The sequence below is a fragment of the Pipistrellus kuhlii genome, unplaced genomic scaffold (assembly GCF_014108245.1).
Source record: "Pipistrellus kuhlii isolate mPipKuh1 unplaced genomic scaffold, mPipKuh1.p scaffold_m20_p_8, whole genome shotgun sequence".
Taxonomy (NCBI): domain Eukaryota; kingdom Metazoa; phylum Chordata; class Mammalia; order Chiroptera; family Vespertilionidae; genus Pipistrellus; species Pipistrellus kuhlii.
Window position 1 is genome coordinate 60,784,625 of NW_023425584.1, and position 26,505 is coordinate 60,811,129.

A 26,505-nucleotide genomic window follows, 5' to 3' on the forward strand; every position below is an offset into this window, starting at 1 on the left:
GAACATTTTTGTTCTTCTTTAAATATAATCAGTAAATTAAGGGTTTTCTTCCACATTCATTCGTTTCTCCTTTCACTTGTTTACATATGTACTTGTATGTTCTACTAGTATATACTTTATCCTCTGCACATTTTGTATACTGTATACTTTGATAGAGTTAAATTGTGAATTTAGAAACATTTATGAGCAAATCCACATCCTGATAAACTTTGGGAGGAAATCAACGTAAATAATATGATCATTAAAATCTAGTGTAAAACATGGGAAGATAGAACAGTGCTGGCAACGAATTAATCAACTTCACTCAGAATTAGAGGAAGGCTCAGAAAGGAGATAATTCTAATATTCCTACCTTTGTACCAACTGCCAAGTACAATTATTGATCTATTTGCATTTAAACCTTCAAAATACTGCTACTAAATGTAAATGTCCATAAATGCTGCATTCACCACATATGTGTTATGTTCATCACCTTGCTGATATATGACTTCCTATGACCTACATACATAAAGAGGCCACAAGTCCAAAATGCTCGATTTAAAATACAGGCTCCATCACCCACTTGTCGATTTGTATGCTACTTAAGCTCTACCTGCCACAGTTTTCTCATCTGTACTGTGGAATGATTATAGTTCCTAATTCATAGGTTTGTTGTAACAAATTATTATAGTTATTCTGGTACTCAGACAGTGAACAGTAAGTATTAGTGGTTATTATAATCATCACACTCTTCTGCCTGACCTACTTCACGTTCCATTATTGGGGTCTGTCCACTCTGAACTAGAAGGGATATAAGAATAACTAAAATTCAAAGGCTTCTTTAAATTAGATTTTGCTTGGCCGATGTGGCTCAGTGCTTGAGCTTCAACCCAGGAACCAAGAGGTCACTGGCTCAATTCCCAGTCAGGGTACATGCCCAGGTTGTGGGCTTTATCCCCAGTGGCAGCTATGCTGATTCATTATGTTTCTATACCTCTCCCTTCCTCTCTCTTAAAAATCAATACAAACACTTAAAAAGTACATCTAAAACATTTAGATTTCAAAACAAATTCAACATTTACTTAGAGCTAGCTTATCCCTTTCATGTAAACAATTTACTCTTCCCAAGCTAGTGCTTTCTCTGTCCTTAAATATTGTCTATTGTTGATATCTCCCATGCCTTTGTCTAATAAATCATCTTCCAAGGTCTACCTCATATCCACACTTCCCATGAACTCTCATTTTACTGATAGCATCTTTCTTTTATAAATTTCTATAACTTTGTGAATCTCAATAAACTGCTCATGAGAGCCTCATTTTGGCCTTTAATAATATGTACTAGAATAGATTATAGCTTGCTTTAAGTATGTATATACTCTTCATATATATATATATATATATATATATATATATATACACATACACACTCATCTTTGCTACTTCAGTGATATTCAGTTGGAGTAAAGGAAAAAGCATTCCACCTCCAAACAGAATATTATATTAAATTTATCTGAATAATTTTGCAAACTCTTCCTCTCAATTAGAATTATCACATAATCCTATTAAATTGGTGTCTAATTATCTTATGGCACCAATATGTACGATTTCCCTACAATATACTAGTATGCAAAAAAATGTTAAAATCTTCGAAATTGGGAGGCCTCTGATTCTTTTCAAATGGCTTTAAATTTTTTTATATGGTAGAAAACATTTTTTACATATAGAAAAGCAACAGGTGTTGTATCCTAAACTTTTTTAAAAGCAACAAAATAACTAACTGGAAATCATTTAAGGAAATAACTAAAGGCACAAGTCTTCTAAGCGATATCCCATTTTAAAATTTTAAAAATGGTAGGCTAATAAAAGTTAAATTTGCTAACAATTAAGGTCCACATCTCTTAGTGATGCATATTAAGAAAACCATCATTTAAACTTGTAGGGGTGTCGAACTCAATCAGAGAAGGGGCCAAAATCTAAAATCCAGCCTAAATCGCGGGCCGAATGGTTTACTGAACAGTCATAAACTGTCATTGTGATGGAAACGCAGCGGAGTGCAGTGATGACAGCGCGGTGTGGGCCACATTGCAAGGCCTGGCGGGACGGATTTGGCCCGCGGGCCTTGTGTTTGACACATGTGAAAGAATCCACCGACCAAAGGACTTGTATGCAGGCATATTGAGCCTAACCAGTGGTCACGGACAACAAGAGGGGAGGGGTCATGCGTGGGAGGGGTTTGGGATGGGAATGGGGGGGATGAGGACAAATATGTGATACCTTACTCAATAAAGTAATTAAAAAATATATATATATATAAACATAATAAATAAATAAACAAATAAATAAGCAAGCCATCATCATTTGGTGAATGAATGGAGCACAGGCTTAGAGTTGCTTTGGCACCAAAAGCTGTGCTGGTTCCTGAGTTCCCACAGGAGCGAAGATGCACAACAACACACAGTGCTGCACTGCGACCCTCATTTAATACTCACATTCTCTCCAAGTGGACAATTCAGTCTCCTTGAATTGACTCATTCACAGGACAAATGCAAAGCACACAGACACTTCTCTTTTTCCAACTGCTTACCTTCTTGGAGGGTGTCCAGGTCAGAGTTCTGCACACTCATTTGTACGTATATGCCTGATAGGTGGCCTGAGCCAGACTCCTTACTGAAGAATCCGAGGCACGGTCCTCAGAACTGGAATCCCCTGCGGTCCCTAGAACTCTCGAGATCGCGGGAGGTCAGACTTCCACTGGGAAGGGGGAATTGATGGCAGCTGAGCTGCAGGCCAGGCAGATTAGTCCATTGTCTGAGCCACTGCTAAGTCTAAGTGCATCAGAATTCATCCTTTCCCTCCCCCTCTACACACCAAAAAGTATCTCAGTATTTCTTCCTCTCTCCTCTTCGTATATCTATCACAGATACACACAGAGAGGATTTTAAGGAATTAGCTCACATTATTATCGAGACCGGCAATCTCAAAATCCCTATGCTTGGGCAGCAGGCTTGGGGAGGGTTTGCAGTTTAGTTCCAAAGGCGGTCTGCTGGCAGAATTCTCTTTTCCTGGGGATGCTAGTCTGTTTTTATTAAGGCTTTCAATTGACTGAGACCCACCACATTACAGAGAATAATCTGCTCTATTCAAAGTCGACTGATTTAAATGTTAAACCCATAAAAAAAAATACCTTTACAGTAATAGTAAAAATAATGATTGGACAAATAGCTGTGTCAAACATTAGCACATAACATGTCACGTTGACACATAATGAACCTCACAAATGTCTTCTCTACCTTCCATCACAATACCTCTTGTTTTGTCTTCTAAACACGATCCAATCCCTAATCCTGAAATTACTTCAGATAAGTGATCAGAATGGATCTCTTATCTGAATTATTTCCACCCTCTTGTACTACTGCTTTAGGAACTTATGTAAAAAATTCTATTGAAAGCCCTAGAAAGTATATTTGCTCACATTTTTACTTATGTTATCTTGGGTTTGTGGAATGTGAATCTCCTTGGAAACATGGTCTATGTTGTATTTTTCCCTCACCACCATGTCTAGAAAACAGTATTAAATAAATATTAAAATAATATTCATTGAGTTCCTGTGGGCAGCAGGCTTGGGGAGGGTTTGCAGTTTAGTTCCAAAGGTGGTCTGCTGGCAGAATTCTCTTTTCCTGGGGATGCCAGTCTGTTTTTATTAAGGCTTTACTTAAACAAAAGCTTTACAAGCCCATATGCTCATATCTGTTTTATTTATTGCTGTAGCCCCAGTACTTGGAAGAGAGCCTGGTTCATAATAACATCTTAAGAGCTATTTGGTAAAGAAATTAGAAAAAAAATCACTGGCAAATAATGAGGAAATTAAACAGAACATAAGCTCCAAGAAAATGGAGATTTTATTGTTTTATATGTACTCCAGACACCTGATGCAACTCTGGCCATAATTGCTCATTAAATGAATTGCATTGACCCTAATGAAAATTCAACAGATTTTCTGTATTACTAATTACCATCTTGGGGAAGAATCCCTCTACTCACTGAAAAAAGAAAAATTAAATTATAGGAGAGGTGCTGTTAGATATAAAATTAAAATTATAACTATTTTGTTTACATTGTATGAAAAGCTTATTATGTTGAACCGCCTCATTCTATTTTTGAACCACCTCAGAACTAAAATATTGCATAATTTAAGGAAACATTACTTACTTCATACATTTTAGTATAAAATGATAAATTTTAAACAAATATCTTTTTAACTGTACAAAAGATAAACAACATATATGTTTTAAAATACTCTCCCTACACTAAATAAAATAAAAGTCCAAGTAAAACAATCAATTTCATACTTTTATATATGTCTTAAAAGGTCAATTCAGCATGCTTGTATTAATGTGGCTATTTGAAGAAAAGCCTAAGATTAATAAATCATCTATACAAGCTTTTTGGCAATAGTATAACCTGGAGCCCCCTGCTGAGTGACTGCTACAATAATGAAATGAAATAAGACAAAATAACATATATTTTATTTAAGGACTAATGTTTCATTAATTCCACACAAGAAAACTAAGAGCTCCTAATCAACATGTTTGTAGATTTCAACTTTTATTTATCTTCATACTGAGGTCAAAAGAGGGTTGGGCTGAGATTAGGGAAAGAATATTGTTCCTTGTTTGTTGATTAGAATATCCATATAGAAGACATCTCATTTTCAAACCCTCAAGTCCATCATCTTGTATAATCCATGCATATATGTATGAATCAAAACCAGACTTGTTATTAAGTGAAATGACATAGAAAAGGAAATTTTACTAGAAGACTTATGCAATTATCCCATTCCTATTATAAGTTGGTAACTGATACAATAAAAATATTCTCTTTTTCCCTCATAGGATCTGATTGGTGACTTGAAGGAGAAGCTGTCAGATCACTTCAAAGAAGTTATGGTTGGCCTAATGTACCCACCACCATCTTATGATGCTCACGAACTCTGGCATGCCATGAAGGTAGTGGTCTGATGCAGAAATAGACCTGTAACAGGTAGAGGCCCATAGATTGGTAGAGAAGAAAGTGCCCTGTGATGTTGTTACACAGGATCTGGAAGAACAAAGGGAATATCTGAGCAAAGAGGAGACCGTGCGAATGCGGTGGTCAGGAGAAGTGGCCCTGTTAGGAGAGGGTTCTCTGGAGGTAACGGGGTGGGATTAGCCTGTTCTTTTGTTAGACTCAGGCTCCCTGGCCCAACTGAGCTACCAAAAGGAAAAAATAAATAAGCTTCAGGGACTTATTCAGATTCTCCCTCCCCATCATGTATTCTTACATTAGGGGGAAATGTTGTCACATGAATCTCTTTAAATTATTTGTTTAAAAAAATTGGCTTCTGAAGTAAAAATAGGATACTGAGTCAGAAACAGTATATAGATGACATCTTTATTTGGATATTTTTGTGATCTTAAGTTAGTCCTTTACAAAAAAAAATACTGCTCAAATGTATCTAAATGTTACTTCTGAAGGATTAGGATCTTCTTTTTCACAGGAAAATAATTTCTATGAAATAAATTGACTACAGATTTGTTAGAAATTTTGTTGACTAGGGATAGGGAACAAAAAAAGAGTTTTAACATCTTTCCAAATGCTGATATTAAACACCTGCAGGACTGTTGAAATCACTCCAATACAATGCCTGCCAATGACCAGATTACCACCATCTGTGAACAATGTGGGACAAGAAAGAGGAAAGGAACAAGAGTGAAGGGAACCTGGATTTTAGCCATCGTATATTTGTAGATCAGAATAGGCATTGTATAAAATTCATATGAATTTCAACTAATTGCTTTTTTAAAGTTACATATGTCAAGTCCTACATCTTGTAAAATTCATGATTAAAAGCTATAAGAAGATCATGTTACTGTTTAGATGAAACTGTAATATTTTATCTATATCACATAGAACAGTAGTAAGAATTTCTGAAGCTTTTCCGAAAAAGATGTGCTGTCTTTCAAATTACTATCAGAGCCAGGACCGGTGTGGCTCAATGGATAGAGTGGCTTGGAGACGGAAGGGTCCCAGGTTCGATTCCAGTCAAGGGCATGTACCTTGGTTGCGGGCATATCCCCAGTAAGGGGTGTGCAAGAGGCAGCTGATCGATGACTCTCTCTCATCGATGTTTCTAACTCTCTATCTCTCTCCCTTTACTATCAGAGAAAAATACAAAGCAGGGAAAGATAGACTTACAATTATGAATACCTGAAACAGAGGTTATTCCTGTATTAATTATTTACAGTTGTTCACATGGAAAACAATACAATTATTGTATTGTTTTCCATGTGAACTGTAAACCTACTTTTGCCCCACACTGTATATGCGTTAGGCTGCAAGAGACCATGGAAAGTACCCAATTCAAATGTTTAGGCACACAGTACAAAAATTCCACATCTAGGGAAAGTCCCTAAATATCCTTAGGAAATTAAAAGCTCAGCTTGCCAAAATTTTGATATTTGAGCAGCAAAAACCAGTGTCCTGAGCATTGTTTAAATATCTTTTCCCACATTATTTAGAAATGCCCAAGTTGTTTTATTCTAAATGAAGGAACATATATCAAATAATATTATCTTATCAGGGTGAAACAGCTGGTAAATAGCAGAGTCAGACTGAATCGGGCTTACCTTGAACCCAAACACACTTCTTTTGGCCTCTGACACCTCTCAGAATTCCAGAAAGGCTTTGTCCCTTTATTCTGCATAAGGTGCACTATTATTCCCAGTGCAATACCTTGATATTTCTCTCTTTCTGTCTTTCCAGGGAGTAGGCACTGAAGAGAATTGCCTCATTGATATATTAGCTTCAAGAACAAATGGAGAAATTTTCCAAATGCGAGAAGCCTACTGTTTGCGTAAGGAAATAAACGTATTTACACACATATCAACCTTATATTTTTCAAATAACAGAATTATTTATGTATTTTAAAGTATTTTCTAAGACACTGTTATATTTGAAATATAAAAACAATATACTCATTAAATAAAAGTGATGATTAGGGTATTAAAAATGAACTGATTGCTGTGGCCGGTTTGACTCATTTGATTGGGTGTCATCCTGTGTACTAAAAGATTGCTGGTTCGATTCCCCATCAGGCTGTGGGCTCAATTACCAGTAGAAAGTGTGCAGGAGGTAGCCAATTGATGTTTTGGCTCTCACATCAATGTGTTTCTCTCTCTCTCTTCCTCTCCCTTCCTCTCTCTCAAAAAAAAAATCTATATATTAAAAATTATTTAATTAAAAATGAAACTATTCCTTAGACAATCAAATGAAGCATTTTTCCCCCCAGGAAAATAATTACAAGTTGCTTCTATGAAGTGAATGTTTACATTAAGACAGGAAAGAGCCCAGCACAGTGGTTCAGGGATCATTTTAACTCTTATTCAGGAGAGACCAGGTACATAGACAAAATAAAGCAATGTGCAATAACTACTCAGCTAGTTGTACAAATATGGGTAACTACTTCACCTTATATAAATTTTGCAATCACTGTAATCTACCTCAAAATCAGATTTTTTACACATTTTTAAAGTAGAGAGGTTAACTATTTTCATTTTCATTGAATGTCAAGAAAATGTTCCAGACAGTCTGCTATGGTGTATTTGAACAAAAACAAATAGTTCCCAAAGGGAATGAAGTAAGACCCTTCACTGAAAATATTAAAGTGACACAAAGCACTGGGAAAAAAGCTCTGGGGTGAACAGCAGTCTATGGAAATATAATTTATCATTTCTAATTCTGAGAATTAGAAAGTGTGAAATGACTTTCAATATTGTTTTTCAACTTTGGAATGAAGATAGTATTTTTTAAGAAAACAGCCCCATGCCAACATTACTGTTATGTGGGTTAACTATTTATTGGCTTCTTCTGAATAGAACATATGAAAGGACAAAGAAATGTCAACAGATCGATTGTATTTTCTTTGTTTTCCACTCTCAACTGAAGAAGTAGCATTAAATTATTCAAATTACATCGATATATGGTTCTATAATAACTTGTAGCTTTAACATGGGTGTTTCCTTATTCAGAGTATGGCAGTAACCTTCAAGAAGACATCTACTCAGAGACCTCAGGACACTTCAGAGATACTCTCATGAACTTGGTCCAGGTATGATACTCAAAATTTTATATCATTTTGCACTATTAAAAATATATGTTTGGTTTTCATAAAACAGAACAGAAGCCTCCATATTATTCTAGTTTAACAGTAAATTCTACATAATAGCATTTACTAAATACCAAATCAATTCAAGGCACCATCATTGGTTGGGTATAGAAAGAAGAAAATATAGATAGTACACCGTCTCTGTAATTTTGCTGTCTTCCTTATTTGGAGGGGGGATTCCTATGTCAAATCAAAGACAGAAGGTATAGTTTCCTTTAATTTGATGAAAAACTTCCTACTGCCCTTTACACGTATTTTGTATGACTTAATTAACAGATGAATACATATATTGCCAGGTTAGAGCACAAAATAACAATTCATTGCCAGGAAGCATGGATTTTAATACTTTGTGTGTATGTATGTGAGTGTATGCCCACATTATTGTCAGTTTTGAATTAGGAATAAAGGAGCACAAAATAAAACATTGAGAAATCCAAGTAGATATTGCCCCAAGTTGAGGAGAATGGTCATTAACACTGATTGGGTTCCTTCAAATTGTTCAATTGAAAAGAGTGGCACAGTCCTAAGCAAATAAAATTTAAAATTTCAATTAAAAACAAAATTAACAATTTGCTTTACTGTGTTTTGTTTCCTATTTGACTTTATTTTGATTTGTGTGGTTTGGCTGCATAGTTCATAAGCTGCCCATATCACCAATCTCAGTGAATCAACTCCTACTCTAAGGATTCTAAATCTAAAATTGTAACATCAACAGAGAATAGAAAGTTTGATTTTTTTATAGCCCAACTTGAGTTCTGTGTAACTTTAGAAATAAGCTTATTTTATTTTATTTTTATTTTTTTAAATATATTTTATTGATTTTACATAGAGAGGAATTGAGAGGGAGAGTTAGAAATGTCGATGAGAGAGAAACATCAACCAGCTGCCTCTTGCACACCCCCCACTGGGGATGTGCCCTCAACCAAGGTACGTGCCCCCAACCAGAATCAAACCCGAGACCTTTCAGTCCGCAGGCTGAAGCTCTATCCACTGAGCCAAACCGGTTTCGGCATGAAATAAGCTTATTTTAATTTGTAAGAAAAGTTTAAGTGATTGTAGGGAAAGTTAATAATTATGATTAACATTTAAAAATAATCTCACTTGTCATGCCAATTGAAAACTTTCTATTTTTAATATATTTTTATTAATTTCAGGGAGAAGGAGATAGAGAGACAGAAACATCAAGGATGAGAGAGAATCGTTAATCAGCTGCCTTCTTCATGCCCCTTATTGGGGACTGAGCCTGCAACCCAGGAATGTGCCCTGCCCAGGAATTGCATAGTGACAGCCTGGTTCATAGGTCAACGCTCAACCACTGAGCAACACCAGCCAAGCTTCTAACTTTTAAATGTCATAAAATTAATTTTAATTAAAACGTTCTCTCAATTTAGAAGGGTCATTATTTTTTAATTTTCAGGTAATGATGCTATATAATATAATTAAAACAAATAATTTCCAATAAAAATTTTACATTGGTGTATGTATTGTTGATAATAGAAGAGTAAAGCAAATTCCATTGTAAATTTATGAGATGCATTCTGATATATTTTCTTTATATCCACATAGAAATGTATTTTACTTATTGAAGAAAAATATGTTTTCCAAAAGAAAAAAAATATTTTTTAGGCCTACTGTATCAGAGCTACATAGACTACTGTATCAAGGTCCAGCTTCTCCTTCTGCCAAATTCTGCTTCCTTTCTCTCCCTTCTATCTCTGTTGATCCCAAACACATTCCATAATAAACAAGAGCATGCTGATCTCCAGCTCAGAGCCACTTTCCCAGGGAACCCAACTGGCTATAACTGTTCCATTGAGAGATGAGGAGACTAAAGCCCTAGGGAGGTTGAATGGCCTGTCCAACATTATACGTTCCCTACATGCGAGGGCTAATATGAAAACAGACGTTAGCACAATGTACCTCCATGGTTCACTTTAATTAACCTCCAACCCCACTTGATTGCACTCCAGTTCTACTTCTATGTGGTAAAATGTCAATGACCAATGCACAAATAACCTCTTAGATAGAATCTCTTCACTCCTTAAAGATTGAGCTATAAACCACCTAAAAGTAACTGACATCTAAGAGTCAGGATCACAGTGTATTTTTATAAAGCAAACATTCTTATATTTCAGGGTGAAAAAACACTTCTAAAAATTAGACATGAGAGAAAATAAATCAGAAGAGGGAAAAACAATGGAATAATATTTTCTCTTGATATAATAGAGAAGTCAATCTTATTCGTAATTGCAGTTACTTTTCCCTGAAATTAAACAATAATGCTTTATTATTATAGGGTCTATAAGTATCTTTATCTGTATATGTAACAGTATTATCTATATAGACACATGTATTTTAAAATAAGACACAATAATTTATTTCAGCACTTGGTTTTACCTAATTTGTATTAAAACTTTACAGGATAAAGTATAACTTCTTAAGTTCAATTTCTAGAGTTTAAATTTTGTGTGTGTGCGTGTGTGTATGTGTGTGTGTGTGTGTGTGTTTAACATTTAAATAGCTTTTCAGTGTAATAAAATGTTCCTATCACAACAGAATATATAAACGAGGTTAGTGACCTAGATTTCATCAGAAGCCAAGAAAATTAATGAAGTTTACTTAAAGATTATATACTTATAAGGTTTTGCATTTTCTTTAAAATTTAAAATGTACTTTACATATATAAAATGTATATTTAATAGAAATTATTTTACTCATAATAGAAAATAGAAGTAAAAAAGCATGAAAATAGGTATCTTCATATAATCACCCTTAATATTCATCTTTTTTGGAAATCAAAAGTTCATGATAATTCATACTTCTTAGAAAATGTATAATTTATCTTAAATTTAAAATATTTTGAAGATATTTCACTGGCTCTTCAATTTGGAACTCCTGATTTATGATTTGACTCAGTATATTGAAAAGATTGGAAGAAGATATAAAGTGAATTAGGAAACTGAGAAAGTTCATCCCTTCTCCTGACCACTGTCTGTGGGGTACACCATTTCACAGAGAATCTATCTAAATATTTTACAAAAAGAAAATGGAGTTCATTCTTAAAGGGGTGTGAAATTTAGAGCTGATAAGTTTCAATCAGATAATTGATGGGTGCTGCCATGAAACTGTATCTCTTCAACCTTCTTGTTAGGATTATTATTCTCTCAGTCCCTATCTGCCTGTCTATCTATCATCTATCTATCATCTCTGTAAAACAATAAGGTATGTATTAGATATCTGTTTCTCTGGCTCTGTTATAATTTCGCTGTATGTCCTTGGATTTATGATTTAACCTTTTGTGATTCAGATTAGAGAAATTCACTCTGTAAATTAAGGGATGTGAACCCATTCTTCCTGCAATGCCCTCCTAATACAAATATTGTAAATTTCTCGCCGAAACCGGTTTGGTTCAATGGATAGAGCATCGGCCTGCAGACTGAAAGGTCCCAGGTTTGATTCCGGTCAAAGACATGTATGTACCTTGGTTGCGGGCACATCCCCAGTAGGAGGTGTGCAGGAGGCAGCTGATCAATGATTCTCTCTCATCGATGTTTCTAACTCTCTATCCCTCTCTCTTCCTCTCTGTAAAAAATCAATATAATATATATATATTTTTAAAAACAAATATTGTAAATTTCTTCAATTATTAATATTACATTCTCTTCCTTCATCTGCATAGTGACTTTCTTCTTTTTTTATTTTTTATATTTTATTGATTTTTTTACAGAGAGGAAGAGAGAGGGATAGAGAGTTAGAAACATCGATGAGAGAGAAACATCGATCAGCTGCCTCTTGCACACCACCTACTGTGGATGTGCCCGCAACCAAGGTACATGCCGTTGACCGGAATTGAACCTGGGACCTTTTAGTCAGCAGGCAGACGCCCTATCCACTGAGCCAAACCGGTTTTGGTTGCATAGTGACTTTCAAAATCAGAGAAAAGACTGTCCATGGCTTTCACCTTTTTTCACATCCTGAAAATTAAGACACACCTCTTTTTGTGGATTAACAGAGATGGAGGGAATCAGAGCACTGAAGCCTAAGGTGTTCATGCAATGGGAAGTCCAGAAAATCCCTGTCATATTTTCTGGGAGAGAAGATCTTCCACTGAATCTATAGAGTATTTTCCCTCAGGGCTATTTCTAACAAAGTGATAACTCAGCCAGAAAACGTTCCTCTTGAAAACTAATGCCAATCATTAAACTGGGCTCATAATACTTTCTGTGTGCTTTTATTAAACCAGATTTACAGGAGATCTAATTATCTGTCAAATAATGAAAAATGAGTCACTAGGAGATTAATTAATCAATATATGCAAAGCACACTGGAGATGATAAATGTTTTCACAGAGAGAGCATGGAAACTAGCCAACTGGAAGCTTACTCCTTATCGTGGCTGTCAGGATCCTCCTTGTGACAGTTTCTCAGACTTGTACAGTGAGGCCTTAGGGGATGTCATTGCCCAGAGCCTCCAGTGATCATTTGTAGTCAGCGTACCTGCTCCAAGTATTCTCAGCTATATTTTAATCCCCTTTATTTCAAATTTCCTTTCACGTTTTTATGTTGCCCCAATCCAAATTCTGTACTCATTTATTCTATTTATCTGGCATTTACATCTTAGGCTGTTTTTTATGTGACATCAGATTGATTCTGCATTGGTGGCAAACACTAAATCACAAACCTATTCACATCCTTTTACTCTATCAGTCTCCTTCAAGTGCTCTGAGCACTGTGGTAACTTGAAGATAACATAACATCCATATCTTACTAATCAATGAAAGTATGTTCACTTTAAATGTTGTCTTCTATTTCTTGCTTATCTATGTATAAAGCACTGTTTTTTTTAGGTAAGTATACAGATTTTTAAAATAAGAATTACAAAGCACCTGATATCGTAATGTGTCTGACAAGCTCGGTAAGTTTTTCTTTATCTATACTCCGCTAGATGACACACATACACAACTTCTGAGTTATGATTTAAACATACTAAATTTCCAAGGCTACACATGTACTCACAAGAAAATTTCACTTGGAATGATTTGATCTTTCCCATTTGCCCTCAATTTTTGATTCGCAAGGGGGAAGAACCAATATTTAATCTAATACGGAAATTTAATATATAGACTATGTGGAATAGTCAATGTGAGAGTATATGTTCAATAGCATTTATATGTTTACTGAGTTAAACATTCAGCTGTCAGATTTCCAGCCCTCCTTTCTCTTTCTCTTTAAGAAGGCACTTGGTGGAGAGGTGAGTGTGGATTATGAGATGTCTTGGCAACAGGAGAGCAACAGTGTCCCCAGAAAAAAGAAAGAAAAAGCCTTTTCTCTGGATCTCAAACCAAATGAAAGGTTAAATAAACTGATAACCTATCTCTCTTGCCTGCATATTACTCAGTGACCAGAGGGTCCTGCATAGGGTCATCCTATTTTGAAATGCACATACCTTAAATCAACTTGGCCATGTCTGTTCTTTATATAATGAAGAGATGGGGGGAAAACAAATCACAAAATATTGGCACTCCATCAAATCTAGATTTCATGGTTATTTTATTGTTGCATATATCTTACTCATGTGTTGGAGACCTAATGTTAACTCCTTCTTCCTCTGTGCATTTTCACTCTAACAATGTTAAATCTCATCTCTACCACCCACGGCTAGGCACTGGATGCTCTTTTTTATGGCAGAGAAGATAGTGCACAGAAAGTAACAAACACTTCAACATCTTTGAAATATTACCATTACTGCAAAGAAAAACAAAAAGTACCCACATTTTAACAAAAAAAAAAATTCATAAAGTATTCAAGGAAGACAAGGCTAACTGTAAATAACGATAGAACTTTCTTAGGAATTACCAGTGTGTTTGCAATTCAAAGGTTTCATTCCAATAATTCTATATGAATTGTCAATTAAGAACAGTTAACAAAGGAAAACCCATGCTTACTTTACAGGGAAGCAGACAGGAAGGTTACACAGACCCTGCCATGGCTGCTCAGGATGCAATAGTAAGTAGAATCAGCTCTCCGAATGACTGTCAAGAACCATTGGTTATTAAACTGGTCTGGCTTGGGGAGGTTCCGGTGCTACTTCCTGCACATCTGATGTTTCAGGTCCTGTGGGAAGCCTGTCAGCAGAAGACAGGGGAACACAAAACCATGCTACAAGTGATCCTGTGCAACAAGAGTTACCAGCAGCTGTGGCTGGGTAATTAGTAATCAGGCTTCTTTTCAAATACTTAACTGATTATATAATAGAAAGCAAGTAGTTAAAGTGGAAAAAAAAATGGTAGTGGGGGAACTGTTACATATAAATAGAAGAAAACCAGTTAATTATCTCAAAGGTACTGATTTGAAATTGTGTTTATACAGACATGCTTCACCTAAAGACATTACTAAAGAAATAAAGTTACCCTATAATTTTATTTTTTTCAATAACTGAATATAATCTTTAAATAATGAACCTTTAAAAAACATCTCTTTATTTTACTTTTTTCCTTTATTGATTAAGGTATTTTGTATGTGTCCTTATTGCCATACCCCCTACCCCCATAGTGAACATAATTTAATCAGCCCATTGTGAGTCAAGATCATTACTATGGACATCATGAATTATGTGAAGCTGCTGTATTGATCTAAAAGTTGCATTCAGATTAGTTTGCACTTTGACTTTCCCCAAATCGCTGTACCTTTGTGTTTCTCTTATTTTTTTAAATTCTTTTATGTTTTCTTACCTATATAATACATACAGAAATATATTTTAAAAAAATTAAAAGGTGATTTACTTCAACCCAACTTCCACCCCTATATTTTGTTTGCCTTCCCTGTGTAATGTAATCAATATTTGTATTTTAAATGTATATTTGCAAATCTATAATATTTCTATTGAATTATATCAATTTGTTAAAGTGTTCCAGGAATTTCAAAATATTTCTGGACAAGACATCGTGGATGCCATTAATGAATGTTATGATGGATACTTTCAAGAGCTTCTAGTTGCCATAGGTAAGTAATAATTTAGTTAGTGTATGGCAGGCCTTTTATTCCACTACCAATGCTGATTGGCTCTGATTATGTTAAAGAAGCATTTATGTTAAAGTAAGCTATTTATGTTAGAGTAAGCTATTGGTTGAGTCACTTTCTCCTAAATTTAATTATTTAGAAGGAATGGCAACTTTATAGAGGCAAAGTACATCAGCTACAGATTCAATGCACTAAACTGGCACACTGACCACTTTAATGAATGAATGCACTTCCCTAATAGCTGGCTCAACTTCCATACAAGGAAACATTGGATTCTCAAATGTTTTCTCCCTCTCTCACTCTCTCTCTCTCTCTCTCTCTCTCTCTCTCTCTCTCTCTCTCTCTCTCTCTCTCTCTCTCTCTCTCTCTCTCTCTCTCTCTCTCTCTCAGATAATTGGGATATCACACCTTTAAATTCATTTGTTTCCCATTCCCTTGTTAAAAAGCAGATTAATGCTAGCAAGATGGGCTCTTTTTCTGCATGAGGAAAAGAGTGTTTTGTTATCACATCTAATAAATGTATGCCTTTAGGGAAAAGTCTTACTATAGAAAAAGATTTTCCAAGATGTTCCTTTAGTGGTGGTTTCTTCAGGCTACAGTGAAGGAGTATACTTTCTGCTTCTGCCTAAGTAAATAAAATTATCCCTATGTAAAGGAGAAACAGTAGTAACTACCCATAAAAACTACTATTAACTTCCCATGCTTTCCTCTGTGCTGTGCTGTGAATTGAGAGCACACATTCAAAGACTACCAATGAGGAGTCGTTTTGATATGTTGCTTTTAGTAGGCAAACATTAAATACTCAGACATTTGTTGAACAGATGACTATTGTGATTTTTCCATCCCTAAAGTGACAAAGACATACGCATGGAGGCTGAAAAATAACAGAATTTTAAGAAATTTTAAGCTAGGGTTCCATAAAAAAAGGTTTGGTGGTCTCTATGAAATCTTTAAAATAGTATACAAAAAAATGAATACTTGTGTATTTTCCTGAGAATAAAGTGCATATATTTCAGTACATTTTTAATATAATAATTCCATACTTACATCAAAACTCCTAATTTTGCATACAAAGCCTAAGGAGGTTAAGCAACTACTCCAAAGTATATCAACTAATTAGCAATCAAGATCTAACTAGAACCCATGCCATCTGAATCTCAAGATAGAGTTCTCTGTCCACTAGACTGCAGCCGCAAACAAAGTAAAAAAATAAAGAACCCTTACCATTTGCAACAGCATGGGTGGACCTGGAGAGCATTATGCTAAGCGAAATAAACCAGTTAGAGAGATATAAATATCACACGATCTCATTTGTGGAATATAATAAACAATATAAATTGATTAACAAAAATAGATCCAGAGACAGAGAAACACTGAATAGACCATCAAACTTCAGAGGGAAGGCAGGGGAGTGGAGGGTAGGAGATCAACCAAAGGACTTGGATGCATGCATATTGGCATAACCAATGGACACAGACATTAGGGGGCTAAGGGCATGTGCGGGGGCGGGAGGGGAAAGGGTGGCCAGGGAGAGGTCAGTGGAGGAAAAAGGAAAAAGGAGACAGATGCAATACATAAGTAATACTATATGGAATATTTAAACAATAAAAAATTTAATTAATACATTTTAAAAATAAAATAAACACACACAAAAAAACAAAACAACAACACAAAGCAGTGGGCATGAGACAGGAAACAGTGAACATTAGAAAAAACAAAACAATTTAACTGCTTCATTCATTCATATTGATTATTTACTATTCTGGTCATTGATTTAGGCACTGCAGATGGGACAATAAAACAACAAAAACAAAAGCTCCTGTCCTTAAGACACTTACATTCTAGCAGGATTCTATTTATTTTGCAAAGAAATTATAGACTTACATACTTTACTCATTCCTTTTTTAATTAATTTACTCAAATAAACAATATTGAATGTCTATAATCATCAACTGACTTTCATCAGGGACTACTGTTGACTAGACTCTAGGCTGTTCTAATGCCATCATGATTTGGATGAAATGATTTCTAACACTGGTGTAGACCAGCTATTGTCCATATAGTTTCTTTTTGAGAGATTTTAGATCTATTCACAAATATATACCCTAAAAATAGTGATCAGGAAGATGAACCACTTGCAAGGGGCTATGTCACATTGAGTTCTACAGTAATAAAAATCTATAACAGTGGTGGTAACCTGGGTCTTTTTGAAGCTCTATTAATTTTCAGATAAAGAGGACACATTTTATGAAGGAAATAAGAGAGTTACAAGAGATAGAGATAAATGAAAATCTGAATTAATCATTATAATATTTGTTACACTTTTATTGGTTACTACTAATCTCAATGTTGAAATTGCAATACACTATATAATGACAGATCCTATATAGACTCACAAAGACCTTTCCAAGACCATAATGGGGGGGGGGGGGGGAGGAAATGTGCTTATTGTTTCTCAAATTTTGAAGAAAATATATATTGTCACTTTCAAACTTTCTTTTTTTTCTCTCTGATTTTTGTAGTTCTCTGTGTTCGAGACAAACCAGCCTATTTTGCTTATAGACTACATAGTGCAATCCATGTAAGTATGACTCACATCTTTAAAAATGTTCTCCCCAAGTCATGTCTACTTCCTCGAATTACTAGTTTTACTTCCATTATTTAAATATTGATTTTAATTTTTAAAATTGTATACAAATATACTCATTTAATATGAACAAATATAATATGTTCAAGTGAAAACTATAGTATATACCAAAATGATACCCATCAAATAAAAATAATCCTCTGCTTTCTATATCAAATTGAGGAAGCTAAGAAATGCAGTTCCTTGGGACCTATCTTCTTCATGTGCTTTAGCATTTCTCAGCAACTGAACAAACTAGTAAATCCAAATGCTTTGTTCTGTTTTCCTTAATCCTCACCCAAGGACATGTTTGTTGATTTTAGGAAGAGAGAGGGAGAGAAAGAGAGAGGTTGCCTCTTGTATGAGCCAACCCAAAACCTAGGTATGTGCACAGAACGATGATGCTCCATCCAACTAAGTCACCAGGTTGGGTTAAAATGCTTTTGTATTAGATAGCAATGATATCTTGCTAAAGACCTTTACCTCATACTTATATGCAAGTGCAAAACATATGGCAGAGAACAGAAAATGTCAAAACATTACAAACTCTCCATAAGAAATTGCACATTCCTGAAATGGGAACATAATGACAATTATTGACTCTAATTAAGCCCAAATGAGGGCTACTTATTCTCCTGCTAAATAAAAACTGCACTCTTGCTGTGTGTTGCAATGTGAAAAGGAAGTTATGTGTACCCCCAAATAGTTTGAAAATAAACAGGGGGATTGTATCAATATATTTATCAAGTAATCAAATTTGTTATACACGAGGCTCTTAATTGTAAAATATTGGTCAAAAGCTGTTTTTACGACCGTTAGCCAAATAAAATCTTTGTGTTTTCCTCCAGTGAATGATATATGAGTTAATATGGAAATTTGATTAGATCATTCATTTTAGTCACCTCAAATTAGGTAAAGCTTGTTAGTGGACCTGTGCTTAAAACACTCAGACATCAAATATTAGCTTATGCTGACTGGCCACTGGATGTCACCATTCCTCCATTTAAAGAGACAATTTAAAATTTACTTGTAAAACAGTATTCTTTCTGACATTAGTACACAAATATTGATTTTTTAAAAAAATTTCAGTATGTGAGCTTAAATCAGCAAATATTTCAAGTATCTGACATTTTAATTTTTATAATTGAATCTGACCAGGGCACTCCCTGGATGGTTGAGGGGTACAGGGAGAAGAGCAAATTGCTATAGAAAAGAGGAAGGGTCTATGTTAGACAGATGAACTGGAAGGTACTGTTTTCTAATTTTTTTTCTTCCCTTTTCTGTATCTTTTAGGACTTTGGTTTCCACAATAAGACTTTAATTAGAATTCTCATTGCGAGAAGTGAAATTGACCTGATGACCATAAGGAAACGGTACAAAGAGAGATATGGAACATCCCTATTTCATGAGCTCAGAGTAAGTCTCCCAAACGTGATTTATTTTGACCCCACGTTCATTCTTTTTGAAACTTAAAAATAAGAGCTTTAAGTTAAATAACTTCATGTTAGACTCTAAAAAGTTAAGTAAACTGACAGGGATAATGGACTTTAGTATTAATACATCAGGCAGTCTTTACTGAGGCAATCCCTCCACATCACTTACAGATCTTATTCCTCTCTCACATGTTTTAAGCAAACATCATTGATGTAGTCATGCAAAACATTAATTTCCTAATTGTGTAATTGTGTTTTATGAGCTGAAAGCTGAAGTACTGAAGTACGATCAGCCTTGAGAAAAATACATTTTTGCAACAAGACCACACTGTGAAGAGGTTTCTAAGATCAGTTCTGCTGTCCTCTCTTATTGTCATAGTAGGCAGGACAGCAAAGATGGTCATTTGGAGGAATTTAATGCTAATATGTAAAATTCTATACATTCCTATCCCTTTAGCTTTTGAAGAGGGAAGAAGTAATGATTCAGAAGTAAACAAGCCAGTTTTATCATTCTGATATGTCTAAACTTTACCCTGGATTTTGATAAAACCTAGCAAAGAATTATCATACTACATAGAACCACCTATGTAATTTGAGGTACCCAATGGAAAATGAAAATGTTTGATCCCTTTTACAAAAATAGTATAAAGAATTTTACTATGGCACCAGTGGAACATTGTAAGCACAGGCCCTGAGGATATATTTTAAATTCTATTTCCCACATGCTTACCTTGTTCACAGTGGTTTCCACTGAAATTTTCAATTGCATGAATGGCTTTTTAATAGAAACTGAGATCCAGAAGCAACTCTACAACCCAAAGATCAAGAGACCACAAAAACAGAATACCTTATAGGCCCTTGAGTAGCCAAAGTGGTTTTTAGGAGGAACAGTTTGGGTAAACCAGTTGAGATAAATCTTATTCCTGGGTCTTTGATAAAATTCTTCCTGTACCACCTTCAAACCCTAAATTTTTAGTGATGATACATATTTGTCATTGAGAAATGCATCTCATAACTCATTTCCGAACTAAATAAACCAATTATAATACATTTACTGGAAATAATTACAGCCACGTGAAAATCTACTAATATTTACATATTAATATTCCACTTTACTATGTTGGTTTAAAGCAGTAATTTTTAATTACATGACATTGTATAAAAGAACATTAATATGATGATTGATTCTTAACAAAGATAGGTTTTAGAATTCCATTTATTTACTATCATTGTTTTTGAATAACTTAGAAATAATAGAAGGGCATAAAGAGAATATAAGTTACCCTAATTGTCCACAGATAACCATAATAAAATTTTAGATGCTTTCTGCCTTTTTAAAAATATATATAAATATGAATATATTTTACCACTCAGAATATTTTTTATTGAATAACTTGCTAAGTATATGAACCTCTCTGCATTATTGCATATTGCTTTTTAATGTTCTTACTAGCATATATAATATTAGAGCATAAATCTTTATGCTCATCAATAATTGATAATTATTCCCTTAGGATTGATTTCATGAAGTAGGATTACTTCATTAATTAATGTTAACATTTAGAAGTCTTTTTAAGGCATATTGCCAATTTGCTCCCACCCCCAAGACACTATCAAGATTTATAGCAATATTAGAACACTTCTTTCTAAAGTTGAGAAGATTTAATTCCACTTCAAGTGACTCTTCTTATAAATATACATTAGGGTTCAATCAACTTTATATAAACCCCATTCTATCGATCATGGTATTATTTTTCAGCAACTTCCACTGGGAATAATTCTCAGGATATATTAAATCTTTAGATGAAAAAATAAATAATTTTGAAAAGATTAATAGCCCATGGGTCTTTCATACTGTAGTTCAGAGAAGTTATGCTTCTGTTTAGAAATATTGTGACATTTTATTTCAAATGTATTATTTCTTTCAGAATTTTGCTTCAGGGCACTATGAGAAAGCGCTGCTTGCCATCTGTGCTGGGGATGCTGAAGACTACTAAATCAAGGGAAGGCTTTGGAGCACTGTGCACGCCTCTTTATAGACACGTCAAATACAGATTTTGTCATGAATTTGCATTATTAGTAGCATTGTAGCAAAGCTATAGAATCATATATCCTCTTCTATCTTTAAAATTATTCTAAGCCAAAGAAAACTGTATTGATACATTTATGAGACTAGATTTTTACTTATCTAAATCAACAATTTATTAAATTGTGTATAATGAAATAATAAAAAATATTACATGAATTAGATTTTATTTAAATATGAACCATTGATTTCATACAAGAGATTCTGCTTATGGCTGCCCTTAGCATGCTTTGAGAGACCCATGGAAACATTATATGTGGCCCTTAGAAGAATTTTCAAAACCCTTGGACAAATGCAATAAATCTAAAGTGAACATGTAAAGCTATCTTTAAAAGCAAATAAAGGTGCTCTGGCCCTGGCCAGGTACCTCAGTTGGTTGGAACACTGTCCCATACACCAAAAGTATATGGGTTTGATCTCTGATCAGAGTAATATGGGAAGAAACGAATTGATGTTTCTCTCTCTCTCCCTTTCTCCTTCTTTAAGATCAATAAACATATCCTCAGATGAGGATCAAAAAATAAAAGGAAAAGAAAGGTAATATATACAGCATAATGTAGTCAGGTATACGCTTGTCAGGCTAAGATGTGCAAGACACCTTGATGTAAAAATAAGTGTGAATGTGTGAATGTGTGTGTGTGTATGTGTATTTGATAATTATTCTGGTAAAGGCAATTTATCTCTAGCTAATTTTTCTTTTATGTTAGTGCCTAACCAACCATTTGCTTATTGCTTTTTGTTTTCACTTCTTAACATCAGCATCAAAGTCTTTTGAAAATTACTATATGCTTTGTGCCAGTTTAGCCTGATCTCTTATGTGTTTAAACATCCAGTAACTTAGGAGCAGCAAGCAACAACAACAACAAAAAAAAACACACTCACTGAGGTCAGATTTGGGGGAGAATCTAGACTAATGCCACAAGGTAGCCTAGAATAAAAGCAGAGGTAATCCCACAACAGAGGCTCCCAACATAAGAGGAAACACAAAAACTGAGATCATGGGCAGCAGTGATTCATGAAGTCACCCAAGGAAAATGAGGACATACATGCAATAATCTAGGTGAAACAGATAGAAGTGCTTTACTCCACATGCAACATTTTTTTTTAGTTGTCTATTTCCCATTTCATATAGATATGTTTCTACTGGTCTCAGGAGAAGTGAAAGATGTACTCAGAACCCAGTGTCTGATGGGAGGAATGACATGAGACATTTAGCATATAATGACTGGGTACAACATAGGGCATTTCAGACTTCTGACATCGCTCTCATGATTTGCAGTGGAATATTACTCAGCCACAGGATGGAATCTTACCTTTTGCTACAGCATGGATGGACCTAGAGGGTAATATGCTAAGTGAAACAAGCCAGTTAGAGAAAGACAAACACATATGATCTCACTTATTAAGTGGAATCTAAAGAACAAAAATAAATGCACAAACAAAATAGTAACAGGCTCATAGATACAGAGAACAGACTGATGGTTGCCAGGGAGGGGGGCAGGATTGTGGGGCTGAGTAAAAAAGGTAAAAGGGATTAAGAACAAATCGGTAGTTACAAATAGTCACAGTCACATAAAACGAAAAGTGCAACACAGGGAATATATCAGTAATATTGTAATAACTATGTGTGGTGTCAGGTGAATACTTGAAATAGCAGAAGGATCACTTTGTAAAGTATATGATTGTCAAACCATTATGCTATAAACCTGAAATGAATTCAAAATAATATCAAATATAAGCTGTTGAAAAAATAAAATGAAAAAAAATTCAACTTATTGCTATGGTATATGATGTTATATTATTTTAACTTGAGTTTCATTTCTATCTTTTATAATATCATTACAGTTCATGCTGAAAGTAGTAATTGTTCAAGACAGTTGGCATAGCTACTATACAAACTAAAATTCTTAAAAGAAAAAAAATTGTTAGAATTGCTGGTGAGAATTTAGATACTTAAATAAAAAATTTCCTCAATGGACATCTTTCAATAAGTTGTTCAATAAATTGTGGAATCTACACTTTAGGTAGTAATACATTTTATTTCATCAGTGCAGAATGAAAATCGAATAAAAAACAAATCCAGACTTAAATGATGAGAGACTATATTTGAAGGGAAAAACAACACAATTAATACAACAAGTGGAGAGGCCTAGTGCAATAGGGAAAGGAAGGACTATTGAAATAGACAAAAACACTCTGCCTGTGAGATTTTCGGTGGTCTCAAGGTCAGTCAGAAATAATTTTAATTTCTATGGATAGAAAAACAAGCCTAGAAATAATCATGTAGGAAGGAATGGCATGAATGTGTGCTGATCTGGGAATGTCTTTGGTTGATCTTCCCAGTCATAGTTGCTCTGAGATTGGACAGTTGATCAGGGATAGCTTATCTGGGTGATTTTCAGGAAGGCCCTAAGGGTAGATGAAGGTTCAGGACCCGTGAGGAGGGAAGAAGCCTAACTAAGTTGGTGAAGGCAATCAAGCAGGTTTTTGTCAGCAGGAGAAAAACAGCCCAGCTAGTCATTTAGGAGGCAAAGAATGGAAGTTGGGAGGGAATGTTGAGGATTGTCATAGGTACACAGGGTGTTACCCGTAAATCTAATCTATGTCATAGAAGAAAGGGTGGTTCTTTGCAGTAAACCGTTTCGTGACACACAAAAAGGGCAAGAACATTTCTTGGTCATTTCTGTTTTCTAGGAGCACAGTACTTGGGTAAAATATTCAGTCTTTTGCTTTTCTTCCTAAGATTGAATTGAATGCTTTACTCAGTTGTTTAAATGCTAACACAACATTGTCATCTTCATCATCACATAATTCACTCAGTGAAATCCTGTAAAAGATTAAGTGTTTAAATTATTATCACTGTTATTTTTATTTAATGGTACTTAGCTGGTTATATTATCTTTAAATGCAAAAAAATGTTTACTCTACCTGATGGACTGAACAGTAAGTGCAAAATCCCTGATAAGATTAAAAGCATCTCCCATATTTAACCTAGGGGGAGAAAAAAGACAAAATAACATTTAAAGAATACATTGTTTTGGGTTTTTTGGGGGTTTTTTTGGTGTCTTATCAATCTACTATAAGAAAATAATAAATGACTACCCAATTCTGACCTTTCCACAACAAATAGAAACAGATATGGAAAGACTGCAGAGAAGAGTTTGTGTCCTTTGCACCCAGTATTTCACTATGCTCATTTTACTCCTAAATTGACTAAACTATTATAGTAGAGGCTAATCATTTTTATAAAAAAAAAAATTATGACTTGTCAGTTTTTATATATCAGCATATTATTATTACCGAATTTAAGTATTTCACACATGTTCAAAACAGTGCCAAATATAAGAGATGTCATTGAGAATGCAGAGTAGGCACCTCCAAGGACCCATTATATATGTATATATGTATGTATAGATATGAACTGTCAGAATCAACTCTGGAAAATAGTCAAAGGTTTAACTGAAATAATGAAAAGAGTTAGAATAGGTGGGGGAAAGCTCTGTGGCGTCTTTGTTTGCCCTCTCCCCGCCATCCTTCCAGCACAGGGGCAGTCTGTGTTCCCATGAGGCCCTGACCCCTGATTGCAGGGGGAGCAGAGCTACCTTATGACCCCTGATTGCAGGGGGAGCAGGGCTACCTTATGTGTTCATCTGTCTGTTCTAAGCTGTCTGGGAACTGGGTAAAGGACTGAGGTGAGGCGCTTGTCTTTGTTCTGCCTAGCCTGAAACTCAGGAAGGACAAATGGAAAGTCAGAGGAACCACTGCAGCTGCCTAGGGCGAACGATTACAGTTGGATCAACACGACTTAGTCAAGAAAGCCTGTGAGAAAAAGCTGGGAGAGTAACCAGTATATTATACATTTAGAAAACCATTCTCATACCTAGGGCAGAACGCATGCTCAGGAAAGACCCGAGAAGACCCTCTGGTCTCTAAGATTAGTGCAAGCAGGAAGTGAAGGGTGAGGCAGAACTGTCGATAAACTAAGTGTTGATAGGTAACATAGAGACAAACTGCAGTCTACGGCCATACCACCCTGAACACGCCCGATCTCGTCTGATCTCGGAAGCTAAGCAGGGTCGGGCCTGGTTAGTACTTGGATGGGAGACAAACTGCAAAAATTGGGAGAAATTTTTTCTTCATTTTCTCCCTCCTTCACCTCTTCCTCCCTCCTCTTCAACCCCTTTTCTTGTGTTCAAAAACATCTTCATCAAAACACCAGCTGAATACAAACTAAAGAAATAAGGATTTCAGAGATCACACACAATGAAGAATACAGACTTAAAAAGATGCAAAACAATAGCTATTGTGAGCAGCTATTATAGAAACAAAAACAACAAAAGCTGAAAATAGAGAAAATTTCAGAAATACGTTTTAAAATTCAAAATGTACAGTTCTCAAAAATTCTCAAAACCAATTTTGAAGCATCAGCAGAAAAAAGAAAATGTGCCCATTGACTGATAAAATTTTCAGAAACTATCCCATAGAAACAAAAGAGGTATAAGACATAAGAAACAAATACAAAAATGGAAAAGTAAGTTCTTCCTCATCAGTAATTATTTTAAATGAATTAAGTATTTGATGAAAAGAAAAAGACTGGAAGAACGGATAAAAAAATAAACATCATCCAACTATATACCCTTGGTTTAAGGAAAATGTTTAGCAGTTAGATAGAGGTGGTTGATGTACAACATTACGAATGAATCAAATATTACCAAATAGTTCACTTTCATATGGTTATTTTTATGTTATGTGAATTTCCCCTCAATAATAAGTAGCATTTTAAAATAGTTCCAAGTAAAATGCATCTTCATGACTCTTCCTAAGTCACTGCATCTTAAAATTATCCTCATAAGTTACAATGCCGCAGCACAACAAACATTAATTACACAAACACACATATATCTATAAAGATGTTAAGATACAAAAAGTCATACCAGTTATCCGAAGTGAGAGCTGACAGGGAACGGTTTTTATAGAAGTTCAATACATAACCATTCAATGGACACTTCCTTCCAGTCCTATCATATTTACTCAAGCAAAGGAAAGGGATGTTTTTAACATTCACATCAATGGTTTGTAACATAGCCTGAGGAATGCAGAGATTTTAGGCTGTTAGCATTTTCTTTAGAGACATGCTTCATTCTATTATAAAATTTGAC

The 26,505-nt window shown here is 34.8% G+C and overlaps 2 protein-coding genes across 3 annotated transcripts in view; one reads left to right on the forward strand and one right to left on the reverse strand.

Annotated features, from left to right (window-relative positions):
* ANXA10 (annexin A10) overlaps positions 1–21,494 on the forward strand; it is a 60,473-nt gene extending 38,979 nt beyond the window's left edge. The window contains exons 4-12 of the mRNA XM_045576457.1: positions 4,872–4,985; positions 6,781–6,871; positions 8,046–8,125; positions 14,134–14,187; positions 14,293–14,386; positions 15,088–15,183; positions 17,724–17,782; positions 19,121–19,243; positions 21,189–21,494. Coding sequence (XP_045432413.1) covers positions 4,872–4,985; positions 6,781–6,871; positions 8,046–8,125; positions 14,134–14,187; positions 14,293–14,386; positions 15,088–15,183; positions 17,724–17,782; positions 19,121–19,243; positions 21,189–21,257 — 780 coding nt within the window. The 3' untranslated portion in view covers positions 21,258–21,494. The remainder of the gene's footprint in view (positions 1–4,871; positions 4,986–6,780; positions 6,872–8,045; positions 8,126–14,133; positions 14,188–14,292; positions 14,387–15,087; positions 15,184–17,723; positions 17,783–19,120; positions 19,244–21,188) is intronic.
* Positions 21,495–23,358: 1,864 nt separating this feature from the next.
* LOC118711448 (probable ATP-dependent RNA helicase DDX60) overlaps positions 23,359–26,505 on the reverse strand; it is a 74,834-nt gene continuing 71,687 nt past the window's right edge. Inside the window, exons 36-38 of one of the 2 annotated variants that reach the window (XM_045576597.1) lie at positions 26,281–26,432; positions 24,275–24,337; positions 23,359–24,173 (exon numbers count right to left, since the gene is read on the reverse strand). In XM_045576597.1, coding sequence (XP_045432553.1) covers positions 24,065–24,173; positions 24,275–24,337; positions 26,281–26,432 — 324 coding nt within the window. In that variant the 3' untranslated portion in view covers positions 23,359–24,064. The remainder of the gene's footprint in view (positions 24,174–24,274; positions 24,338–26,280; positions 26,433–26,505) is intronic. The other variant, XM_036424537.2, reaches the window with a different exon arrangement.